At 44.4% G+C, this 13004-nt stretch overlaps 1 protein-coding gene across 1 annotated transcript in view; it reads left to right on the top strand.

Annotated features, from left to right (window-relative positions):
- Positions 1 to 3113: 3113 nt before the first annotated feature.
- The window catches only part of LIAS (lipoic acid synthetase), a 917328-nt gene continuing 907437 nt past the window's right edge, over positions 3114 to 13004 (top strand). Inside the window, exon 1 of the mRNA XM_044062935.1 lies at positions 3114 to 3288. Coding sequence (XP_043918870.1) covers positions 3215 to 3288 — 74 coding nt within the window. The 5' untranslated portion in view covers positions 3114 to 3214. The remainder of the gene's footprint in view (positions 3289 to 13004) is intronic.

The following is a 13004-nucleotide window of genomic DNA, read 5'->3' as shown; positions in this document are numbered from 1 at the left end:
TTGATTTTAAGGGTTACCATCTGCATAATTTCATTAACTCTCACTCGTGTGATTAGTGTATATGAAGTATCATCACTCAACATCAAGTACGTAACATCATCATACTTCTCTTTATCTAATATAATTATTTGTCCACCCTTAGCAGGTCGAATCATAATTGCCATATTATTTTTCACGAAGGGCAAAATGCTCTGCTTTGCTCAAATTAAAATGTTTAAAACTCTTTCTATTGGAGCATTGTTTGTAATACAAGTCATAAACATCATTAATACACAATTCTTCAAAAGCTTGTACTAAAGGATTTAGTTTGGGAACAAATGTGCTCGGTTTCTTAAACAAATTCACAGAGGTATCTGCTACTTCATCACCATACATTAATTTGCACATTAAGTTACGGGTAAATTGTTTAATGTCCAAAATGATTTCAGAAATGTTTGAGTCTGTACTAGGAATAAATGAAAGTCCTTTGTTTAGGACTAAAAGTTCTTCATGAGTCAGAACATAATTGGATAAGTTCAAAACTGTCTTGGCATTCATGAATGCCTTCTTTATGTTGTAAGAACTCACCCCTGTTTTCTCGTGCTTCCGTTTGTTCCTCACTTCTGCCCCTCTGTTGTCTGCCTCCTCTCGACGTGGGCCTCTCTCCCATCGGTAGGGGAAAGGCAATGCTCTGGGGGCAAGATAAACGTAAAAAGGATTCAAGATTCACATTATTAACAGGAGATACTCTCCCTTCTTCATTATGAACTTGCGCTACAGTCGTAACTGTTTTACGGCGTGCACCCAGTTGTTTCTCTGTTTCAGCTTGCAGTGTGGGCGTTCCTTGATTAGGAACCAACGAGCCACCTTCAGGATGAACTGTAGCTCTCACGTCTGCAACACTGACTAAATTGTGCTCAAGCAAATTAGTTCCTATATTTCTCTCATTCATGATAGTGCGACCTTGTGTATTTTCAGTGTAGCGAGGCCACGTGAAAATATTACCAGTTGCAAAGTCCCATTTATCCCTTTGTAGTTTCTTCAATTTGGTTTGTAAAAGTTTCCTGGAGTAAATGCTCACCCCTTCTAGCATTTCCCACACATATCTGTCCAGAATGTCAGCACTAAAACATTGGTACAATTCTGAGTGCTTATTTTTAATGGAAATCCATACCAATCCTATCTCCCTGTCGGTTGAATCCGTCAAGAGCTGCAAATAATTCATACTGGTGTTAATGTTCAGTCTTTGCCACTCAACAAGCAAAGCTGATTCACAGTTCATTTGAGAGGGCATTTTTAACACTCTTAACCCTCTTGGTATAACACCTTCCTTTAAACATGCCTCCATATGAAATTTCTGATATTGCAATCTTTTTAATTTAAAAATGTCCTTTTCTAGGGTAAATAAATGACTTCTGAGCATAACAAAGTCCATGCTTTGTGTTACTTCAACCTCTTCTTCTAATACACTATCAAGCAGTGGATTAGTGTGCTCTTTTACCATGTACAGAAAAAATTCAGTGCTGGAAACAATCAAACCGTTAGTTAGAACAGGAGTATAATCCAGTTCAATATTCTCTGACCCGGCAGCCATCATCCAGTAAACAGTGGTGTAGAAGAAAAGAAGAAAAGCTGCCAACACAACCACTGATTTCCAGGTACCTTCGCTCCCAAAGAACAGAATAAAAATAGCACAAAACCAGTGTAGGCAAGGCTCCAGGTACAAAAGCAGTAGAGTTAATCAAACACAAGCGCTTTCACCAATAGCTTCATCAGGTGTAATATCAAACACACAAAACCCACATCAGTTTAAATACAAAATTAAAATCACATGACATAATACTTTACAAACTTAAAGAAACATGACATATATAAAAAATGTATTTGTATGTGATATATATATATATATATATATATATATAAAATAAATAGTAGTCACAAAAATGCTATATATATATATATATATATATATATATATATATATATATATATATATATATATATATATAAAATACATACACACACACACACACACACCTATATTTACTGAGCACAACCATAAAATTTAAAAATGTATTAAAATGTATATATATCCTACCTCATTACTTCTTATGTAATGGTCTAGATTTCAAGGCAGGTCTCAAAGATATACAATCATTTAATCCGTGGCCAGCATTAGCCCTCAGTCTTATAATCCACTGGGCTTCAATTTCTTCTGTTTTCAACCTAGTATCGCCTCCCCTTTTATTTTCAAAATTCATTTCTATAATCTTAAAACTAAAACAATGTGTGACCTCAGTATTGGCAACATGTTTTGCCAGAGCATTAAACATGCTCCTCTTGCCTACATGGTATAGGTGTTCCCTGATCCTGTCTTTCAACATTCTGTCGTTTTTTCCGACATAAAATTTGGTGCAAACTTTGCACACAGCCAAATATGCCACATGCATACTAGTGCAAGTGGGCCTGATATTAAATTTAAACAATTCACCTGTGTCTGGGTAGAAAAAAAATGGTGCTACTATTGATATATGAACAAAAAGAACATTTCCTACAAGGCATGGTATGCCCTTGTATAGCAGGTTTATTATTGTCTCTCTGAGTACACAAAAGTCTCCTAGAGTGACTTTTTATTTCTAAATTTTCTGAACTGCTCCGGAGTGAATGAGATAGTAGTATAATTAGCAGTTGTGTAAGCATATGGTGGGTAGTTTGGATAGTGGAGAAGCTGGTGAAGAGATAAAATGTGGGAGGACTGAGTGCCAGGAAATGAGAGCCAGGAGAAGAATGAAACAAATTGATTGTGATGAGATAAAATTAAAGCTGTGCTGAATAGATTTAATAAGGTGATAATATAATAGTAAGAATCAGGTGCGTTTAGGAGTAAAATTTGCCTCTTGGCCTTTGCACTCATAGTTCTGTGTAGCTGTGTGATTAATTTGGACAGAATTTTGTTTGATCCTTTCTGAAGAGAACACCCTTTAATAATTGCACCTTGTTAGAGTAACCCAGCTTGTTTAATATCAATTTCTTTTACATTGCTTACTCTTTTTCTTGCTCATCGATATGCAATTTTTTATTGGTATAATTCTTTTAAGACCTTTGTTTTAATACCTTACTACTTTTTCAGGTTTTCAATACCTATTTATGGGGACATTTAAGAACCTTGACTACCACCTCTGATAACAAAGGCAAAAAAGAGCTATTTGAGCATGGACCCAGCTTGGAAGATTTCATGTCTGGCGAACTGTCAGACAAGAGTACATGGTCTGAATATAAAGGAAATCTGAAGCGCCAGAAAGGAGAAAGGTATGTTAGGATGGGATTTGATTTCACAGTGCCAAGTGGAATATGTTATAAAATTAGAAGAATGAATAAAACCTGGGATGTTATGTAGTCCTATCTCGCCATTATTCTTCACATATGGGTTCAGAGCCGACAGTCGGCTCCGACTCTGCCTATATACTAGCTCGAAAGTCTTTGATTGGCTGGCTAAGATGGTATCCCACAATACCATGCTCCACATCCCCAGATCTCGTTTGCCGCTTGTAGAGCTCAGACATGGTCTCGACTTGGCTTGGCTACGTACCTTTTGAAAACTATTTTTCTTGGGAAATTTCTTGAGAAATTATTTGATATTGTTTAATGTTTGATTAGAATTTGTGTGAGAGCGATTGTTGGCATTTCTGGTTCTCTTGTGTGTTTTTTGTGGTATCCCTCCTTCCCTCGGGCTAGGCCCGTTTGAGTTAGAGGACCTAGTCCTCCCTTTGTGATTGTTTGTTGGACTTTTGTGATGTTCTCTTGTGTGGAGACCGTTTTTAATTAGAGGTGTCTCTATCGTTGTGTCTAGTCAGTGACTGTCTGTTATAGTAGGCGCTCTCTTCCCGCCTTTTTCTTCTCAGTTACGAGAAAGTTGGAGTTCTGTGCTTAGTTCTATCATGTCTAAAGAGCAAAAAGAACATAAGCCTTCTGGCTTTAAAAAGTGTTCGAAATGTGCATATAAAATGTCTATTACAGACGGACATTCCGTCTGTGTTTATTGTCTTGGAGCCATCCACCTTCAGGAGTCTTGCAGTTTTTGTCACTCCTTTAGTCCTCTGGTGCTCCAAGAAAGGAAAAACAAGTTGATATTAAAGGGTCTATTAAAACCATCCTTCGAGGAAAAGTTAGCTTCGACTCCCAGCTCTGATTCGAAGTCGAAGGCTTCTAAGTCCAAAAAGAGATTGCTGGCTCCATCTTTGGTCTTGGAGCCGCCCTCTAAGATTTTGGTTGTGGAATCTGCTTCCTCGGCTCCACCGATCTCGGAGCCGCAGGAAGTCACTGTTTTGACTGAATCTTCGACCGCTCCAATAATTTTGGAACCAATTTGGAGCCGGTCTCCAAGTTTAAGACAAGTCTCTCCAGATAAGAGGTCTGCTTCTCCATCGGTTTCCTCCAAATCCTCCAGGCTTTCAGATCTGGATGTGGATAGGGTGGTGCAGCGGCTCCTGGAATCGCCAGTGTTGACTAAACTCTTCTCTGCTCCGACCCAGTCGGTTCCGGAGCCAGCCCTGTTAGTCGTACCTGCTATTCCTCCTCCGAGCGCATCGTTGTCTTTGGAGCCAGTGAGCTCTGCTCCGAGGGATGTTCCTGTGTTGGCTCCGATACCCCAACTGGGATTCTCGGTACCAACTTCAGCTCCGACCCTGTCTGCTCCGTCCACAGAGTCCGGGACTCGAGTCTCTTCTGTCGGCGCCGAGGGGAATGACTCTGAGCACAGGTCGGTGCTGAGCCTTCCTCCGGGTGAGTCGGCAGGGGGGACCCTTGCCCTGGTCATGGCCCTAGAGGGCGGTCGGTCCTCAGACTCAGGGGGCCCTGCCTTCGAGGCAATGTGGAGCGCACTGGCTGGTTCAGCTACCTCCACCGGATCAGTTCTACCATCCCCTACTGCACTGGCGAGAGCTTCTGACACCCCTCTATCATTGAACAGCAGGGCACAAAGGCCTAAGGACACCCCCATGAGCGGTCCCCTTCTTTCTGAGGAGCCCTCAGACTCTGCGTCTGAGGGACCCCCCCAGAAAAATCTTGTAAGAGGAAGCGTATAGACTCCCAAGACGAGTCCCTCACTTCAGATACTGACCTCGAGGAGTCGGAGGGGTCCCTTAAGTCTTCCTCTGAGGATGTTTCGTTCTCCGAAATACTGGAGATTTTGAAACAAAGAGGAGACTGGCCTTCCAAAACCCCCTCCAAAGAGGAGTCAGTATTCCTTAAGGCCTTTGGCACCCAGCCTTCCGCCTCCTGGGTATCTCCACCCTTCGATGAGCTCCTAGACTTAATTTGTCGAAGGGTGTGGGAAACCCCTGACTCAGTGGAGCCTGTCCCTCGACCGCCGAACAAATTCTTGTCTGCCCCCCCCAAGGGAAGGAATTTCTGACTAAAGGAACCCCAGTAGATGCTATGGTGGTGGCGGCCGCCACACAGAAGGAAGTTGCGGAATCCTCCTCTACGGTTCATCCCCCGAACAAGGAGTCCAGGAAGATGGACCGCTACGGGAAGCATACTTTTTTTTTCAGCGACCTTTACCCTGCGGTCGCTGAATTACTTGACTCATTTCACGCGGCTCCAAAGAGATCTCCTTAAGGAGGTAGGAGATACTCTCAGGGGTAATGTTCCTGAGACGGTGGCTCAAACAGTCAACGCTCAGCTTTCCACCCTTAATTCTATTGCGAACTTGTCCATGCGACTAATCTCGTACGCGGCCAAGGGAGCTAGCAGGGCGGCCAGTTCAGGAGTGGCCCTCAGGAGGCAGGCCTGGCTACGCCTGTGTCACTTTGCAGAGGTCTTTAAGTCTTCCTTTACTGATGCCCCTTTCGACAGTTCCTCCTTGTTTGGGACCAAAGTAAAAGACACACTCACCAGGTGTGAACAAGAGGGTAAGACCTTGTCTGCCGTGGGAGTCCATTTTTCCCTACTGTCGAGACCTTATCCCAAGGCTCAGCGGGGGGGAAAGATGTGGTTCAGAAAATCACAGAGGTCGTTTCCTGACGCACAAGGTGAGGAACCCCCCCTCGAGACAGAGGGGGGTTCATACTCTGGAAGACGCCGCCCCAGAGGCAGAGGGGCCCCCCCGCAACTCGGAGGACCGGGATTCTTTCTGCGGTTCCCCATACTCTCACTCTTGAGGGTGTGCCCAGCTGCGCTTCTCCGGAGCCAGTCGGGGGTCGGATTTCCCATTATCCAGAAGCCTGGGCAAGAATAACCCAGGACAGATGGGTGTTAGGGATAATCGCCGGAGGTTACACCATTCCATTTCACTCCTTTACCCCTACCCCCAAAAGGATCCCAGACCCACTACCCAGTCAAAGGGACCAAGCAGCATCAGAGGTCTCTCAGCTGCTAGAAAAAGGAGTCATCCAGCTCATCCCCCCAGACCAGATCGGATTAGGGACCTACTCAAGATTTTTTTTGGTGCCGAAAAGCACGGGGGACCTGAGACCCATCCTGAATCTCAGCCAACTAAACCATTATGTTCGCAAGTCCAAGTTCCGAATGGTCACACTACAGTCAATTCTCCCACTGTTGGTAAAGGAAGTATGGATGTGCTCACATAAAAATGGACAAAGCATCCCGGTGTCATCTACGCTTCCGGCTGGGAGCCAGACACTTCCAGTTTCGAGCCCTGCCCTTTGGTCTCACCACAGCCCCCACAGCCCCCAGGGTGTTCACCAAATGCATGGCAGTGGTGACGGCTCACTTGAGGCGTCTAGGATTCCAGGTGTTTCCTTACCTGGACGACTGGCTCCTAGCCTCCCCTGCAAAGCATCTACTTTATCAAAACAGAAAACAGAAACTATACCATCAGCATTTGCCATCAGCTAGGCATCACAATAAACTGGAAAAATCTGCCTTGCTACCCTCACAGCGTGTCTTATTTATAGGAACAGAGTTGGATACTATTCGGATGAGAGCGTTTCTGCCCATGGAAAGGAACACGAGGTTACAAAGGCAGGTTCAGAAGATGATACCTTTGATACACGTAAAGGCAAGGCTAGTGCTGCAGTTACTAGGCACGATGGCATCCACTATCATGACGGTTCCTTTAGCGAGGCTGCACATGCGCATATTACAGTGGCTCCTGTTTGCTCAGTGGTCCTTTCAGAGTTTGCCTCTATCTCATCCCATCTTGATCAAAAACATATGCAGACAGGATCTGAGTTGGTGGCTGTGCACCGACAACCTAGTAGTAGGGAAACCGTTCTCTTCACCCGACCCGGTAGCCACAGTGACCACGGATGCCTCCCGGATCTGAGTTGGTGGCTGTGCACCGACAACCTAGTAGTAGGGAAACCGTTCTCTTCACACGATCCGGTAGCCACATTGACCACGGATGCCTCCCGGGGCATTATCTCGGTAGGTTGGTCCTAGGTACGTGACAGGAACATAAGATGAATTTGCACATAAATGTCCTGGAGATGAGGGCAGTGCTACTAGCGTTGCAGGCTCTACAACATGTCCTCCCAACCGGGACGATTGCGATACACTCGGACAACATGTCTGTAGTGTGGTATCTCAACAAACAAGGGGGAACCTGATCATATCCACTATGCAGAGAGGCTATGAGAGTGTGGAACTGGGCGATAGCTTCCCACAGGACCTTGATAGCAACGCACATTCCGGGGAAAACCAATGTGATTACAGACAAGTTAAGCAGGGCTATCCTCCTGCCCTACGACTGGTCCCTGAACTGCCAGGTGGCGGACAGCATATTCAACAAATGGGGTCAGCCTTGCTGCGACCTATTTGCCAGCCCTCTCAATGCGAAATGCCATGCATTCTTCTCACTGATACCTCCATTGGGGGGATATCCAAGGGAGACTCTTGCACACATTTGGCCCTCGGGTCTGCTATATGCTTTCCCTCTGTTTCCCCTCATCTCGAAGGTGATTCAGAAAGCACTATCTCTGGGAAGCAGATTGATTCTGATCGCTCCATACTGGCCTCGACAGGTATGGTTCCCCTTTCTCCAACAGTTTGCAGTGGGGCCTCCTTGGACACTGGACGCTCGTCCGGACTTACTGACACATATGTCGGGACAGCTCCACCCCTCCCTGGAGACTCTCCGGCTGACCGCCTGGCTACTCCACTTCCGACCATAGTCAGGTATCACGATTTTTCTCCAAATGTAGTAAATATCCTTTCATCCTCTCACAAACCAGCCACTAGGAAGATCTATTCCAGTAAGTGGAAAAGGTTCTCGATATGGGCACAGTCTAAAGATATTGACCCCTACACGGCTTCCATCAACACTGTACTAGAATTCCTGTCTCAACTATTCTACCAAGGATCAGCCCCAGCCACCAGCGGCCATCTCTAATTATCATGTGGCTCATGAACCCAGCTTAATGGCGCACAGACTGTGTAAAGCCTTCATGAAAGGCACACTACTCCTTCGTCCCCCTGTAGCTCAACCGGTTATGCTTTGAGACCTTAATTTTGTTCTGCAGGCTCTCACTGTTGCACCCTTTGAGCCTGCTGCTTCTTGCGATTTGAAATTTTTGACATGGAAATCAGCTTTTCTAATAGCCAATACTTCTGCCAGGAGGGTTTCAGAGCTTCAGGCCTTGTCAGCTAAGTCCCCTTACCTGGTTTTTCATAAAGACAGGGTTTCCCTCATGCCGAACCCAACTTTTCTTCCCAAAGTAGTGTCACTGTCTAATATTAATCAATCCATCGAACTGCCAGTATTCTTTCCCAATTTCTCTGACAAGGTAGAATATCAGTTTCATACGTTGGACATTCATAGGCAACTATGCTTTTATTTACACAGGACTAAAGAATGGAGGAAATCAGATCAACTTTTCATTTCATTCTCGGACAACCGCTTAGGGTCAGCGGTGTTCAAAGTAACCATTTCCAGATGGATATCTGGTTGCATCTCCTTTTATTTACCAGACAAGAGGTAGAAACATACCCTTTCCAGTCAGAGCACATTCTACGAGAGCAGTGTCAATGTCTACAGCATTTCAAGCCAGACTATCCTTGGATGATATATGCGCAGCTGCAACATGGGCTTCTCCCCATACCTTTGTGTCTCATTACAAATTGGATGTGGTATCCAGGGGCAGGTCTTCCTTTGGCTCCACTGTGCTCAGGAGTATCTTTCATTGAGCCACCCGGGATATAGGTGCTAAGGACGCTGTCCCACATGTGAAGAGTAATGGCAAGATAGGACTACATAACATCAATTAGTTATGTACTTACCATAACGCTAGATGTATGTAGTCCATCTCGCCATATATTCTTCATTACCCACCCACCGTCCCCCTGCCTGGAGAATTTGGAGGATCTCTTTTGATAACCCTGGTATTAGTCCCTTTAGACAACTTGTTGAACCTTATCTTCTTGGCTGTGGATCTGTGTGTGTGTACATTGCACAAATGGCTTTTGTTAGCAGCAAACTAGATCTGGGGATGTGGAGCACGGCATTGTGGGATACCATCTTAGCCAGCCAATTAAAGACTTTCGAGCTAGTATATAGGCCGAGTCGGAGCCGACTGTCGGCTCCGAACCCACATGTGAAGAATATATGGCGAGATGGACTACATACATCTAGTGTTATGGCAAGTACATAACTAATTGTTACAGTAATTAAGGCACCTTTTTGTTTTTATGACTAACGCATCATAAAAATACGATGTGGGGGGGGTTCTACTTCAACTTTTGAGTAGTTTTTTTATGCAGTAGTTGTAGTTAGAACTTTTGATGTTCTTCGTGCTACACTGTTGCAGTCATCACATTTGGGTTATCTGCTTGCAGTAGCCCTCAGTCGACCTAATTATCAAAAGCTTTGGTCCTGTGTCGTTTGCTGTCTTATCTTCCATGACGTCAGGTAGTCATGGGTATAAAGCATGCAGCTGATGCCATTACATCAGTCTTTCTTGCCGTGTGGTGCTCGAAGCAAAAACAGTTAGCAAGTGCTGGTTGGCTGACAACTGAAATTTTCATTTTCGAGTTTCAGAACCGAAGTCTTCAACTAAAGCTAAGGACCCCGTTGAGGAAATTTTTTCTTGCTTCAAACCGATGTCAGTAAAAGTCAATAATTTCTTGTGGAAAGCAAATACCTTATAAAGTTTTTAATTCGTACTGTATTCTTTGTGTAGGCCCTGACCATGACGTACCTCGCTGTTAGTTTTGTGCCTTATTTAAGCAACCAACTATTCATTGTTGGTATATTTACACTTCTAAATATTTTGGTACTCCGTTCAATTCCCCAGATATGGCTTCGGTAAGCCACCAACTACCGACATTCCAAAAGACGCAAAGAAAGACAGAGACAGGCTGCCTAGGTCCAAAGCTGCCGACGACGCTTCTCCTAAGCTAGTTGCCAGTTCGCCAGTACTCAAGTGAGGCGTTTCGCAGCCCCTGATACCCGCTACTTCAGATTCGCAGGCTACTACTGAGACCCATTCAGAGTCTGGTATGCCACAAGATGCTTCAACTGTGCAACCTGCAGATGTCTCTACCTTGGATGGGTCTGGAGCCGCTGTGCAGGCACTAGCTTCTGAGGGTGTATTCAGGCATATTAAACCGATGCCATCTTCTTCTTCAAGGCCTGAAACTCAATCCATGCCTAGAAAACAGATGCCCAGACCGCATGGTCAGGCCTCTATGCCTTAAAAAAAAAACAAAAAAAAAACAAAACCAAGGATAAGAATGGCTGAAGACATTATTACTTTAAGGAGGGAAAGCCAACCTTCCCCCTCTAAGAGACCTAGGTCTGAATTTGCTTATGATTCTTCTGATCAAGATTCTGAAATTTTTGTTTCCTCTGAGGACCAGGATTTACCCTCATCTACATATGAGGATTCTGATGCAGGGGACTCTGTTCCCTCTGCTTCCCCTCCAGAGGATTTCTCTTTTGGTGAAACCTTGCATACTCTTGGGGAGCATTTTCGCTAGAAAAGCCACGATTACTCTGATTCTAAAAAGAGGCTTAGGGATTTCATACTCCTGCCTCAACACAGGCCTTTAGCTATCTCCCCTGTACTGGACATTGTTGACAATGACTTTTCGGAATCTAGCTTGGCCCCTGACGCCTTACCTCCTGCTCCCAGAAAACCAGATATTACAGGGTCCCTGACTCTCACAAGTTCCTCTTCAAAAATCCTACTGCGGATCCTGAGACCATTTCACAGGGACCCAAGGACATTAAGGCTACTACTGCCAAAAATCCTACCCCCTCTGATAGAGATTCTAGAGCACTGGATAGATGGGGTAAGAAAGTATGCACTTCTGCAACTTTGGCCATTAGGGCCTTAAACTGCCAGTTTCATATGTTAAAGTATCAGCAGCATATTATTGGATTGCTTAAACAGAAAATGATGATTCCTGACTGTGCTGAAAATAAGGATTTACAGGATTTAATGCATTCTGCTGAACAAATTGGAAAACATACTTTGCAATGTGGTTTTGATTCTTTAGAGGCATCTTGCAGGGCTGCTGTCACTGGGTCTGTACAGACTGTACTTAAAAGGCATGCTTGGCTTAAGGAGCAATCTTTGCCAGATCATGTTAAAGCTAAATTGCTGGATGCTTCCTTAAACCAGGACCGTCTGTTTGGCAGCAAAGTATAAGTAGTACTTAAAAAGATGGAGGAAAAAGCTAAATCTATGCAAACTGTTAAAGATGTATTGCAAGTACAGCCTCCAAGATTTAGTAGACATTGGCCGTCTAAGAACTGGTCCTTTCCTGCATCTTCCAGGCCTTCTCAGTCCAAATCCAGAACCAGCAGAATACCCAGACTTCAGTCCCAAGGTACACACAGGACTAAGCAGAGAGGAGCTCCCACTTCCAAAGCAGGGAGTAGTAAGACTCCCCCCTATGGTAAACTGTCTCAATGACTTAACTTTAAAACTTCCAAGCCCTTCTCAACTGACTGCTCCTTTAGGGGGAAAGATAGCTCTGCAGGCAAAAAAAAATGGGATCTTATTACCCAGGACAAATGGGATGTTCTTCGTGTTTCACTGTTGCAGTCATTACATTTAGGGTAATCTGCTGGCAGGTTGCCCTCAGTCGGCCTGATTAACAAAGTCTTAGGTCCTGTGTCAGTTGCTGTCCCTTCCATGACGTCAGGTCGTCATGGGTATAAAACATGCAGCCGTCGCTATTTTCATCAGTCTTTCTTGCCACGCAGTGCCTGAAGCAGAAGCTTTCGTTTTCGAGTTTCAGAACCTAAATCTTCAACCTAAAGCTAAGTACCCCATTGGGGAAACTTTTTCTTGCTCCTTACCGATGTCAGTAAAAGTTAATAATTGTATTACTTGTGGGAAGCAAATACCTCATAAGGATTTTCATTTATACTGTTTTCCTTGCCTAGGCCCTGACCACAACATGCCTTGCTGTCGGTTTTGTGCTAAATTTAATCAACACACTATTAAGCTTCGGTATATTTTTGCATCAAAATATTTTGGCTCAAGATTTAACTATCCAGAAATGTCGTCAGTTAGCAATCTGACTACTGGAATACATAAAAAATGCAAAGAAAAGGACAGAGACCGTCGAGGCCCAAAACCGACGACGCTTCTCCTAAGCCAGTCGCTGGTTTGCCGGTACTCAGTGAGGCGCTTTTGCAGTCCCTGATACCCGCTACTTTTGATTCGCAGGACTCTACTGAGACTCATTCGGAGTCCGGTATGCTGCGAGACACTAAGTATTGAACCCGCGGATGTCTCTACCTTAGATGGGTCCGGAGCTGCTGAGCAGGCACCAGCTTTTGAGGGTGTTTTCAGGCCTAAAGATTTGTATATTAAACCGACGCCATCTTCAAAACCTAGGCCAAAATCAACTTCTATATCTAAAAAAACGACACTTGGGCCACGTGCACAGGCCCCTATGCCTAAAAATCAAATGATCAAAATGGCTGAGGATTTTAATTACTTTGATCAAGGGTTCCCATCCCCCTCCTGCTTAAGAGGCCTAGGCAAGGCACTGACTATGAAACATCAGATCAGGTTTCTTTCTTCTGATTCCTCTTCTGATCAGGAAAA

The sequence above is a fragment of the Protopterus annectens genome, chromosome 2.part1 (assembly GCF_019279795.1).
Source record: "Protopterus annectens isolate FY-2018-M chromosome 2.part1, PAN1.0, whole genome shotgun sequence".
Lineage (NCBI taxonomy): Eukaryota > Metazoa > Chordata > Ceratodontiformes > Protopteridae > Protopterus > Protopterus annectens.
The sequence above is the reverse complement of the archived record's forward strand: the minus strand, read 5'-3'. Positions and strand labels throughout refer to the sequence as shown.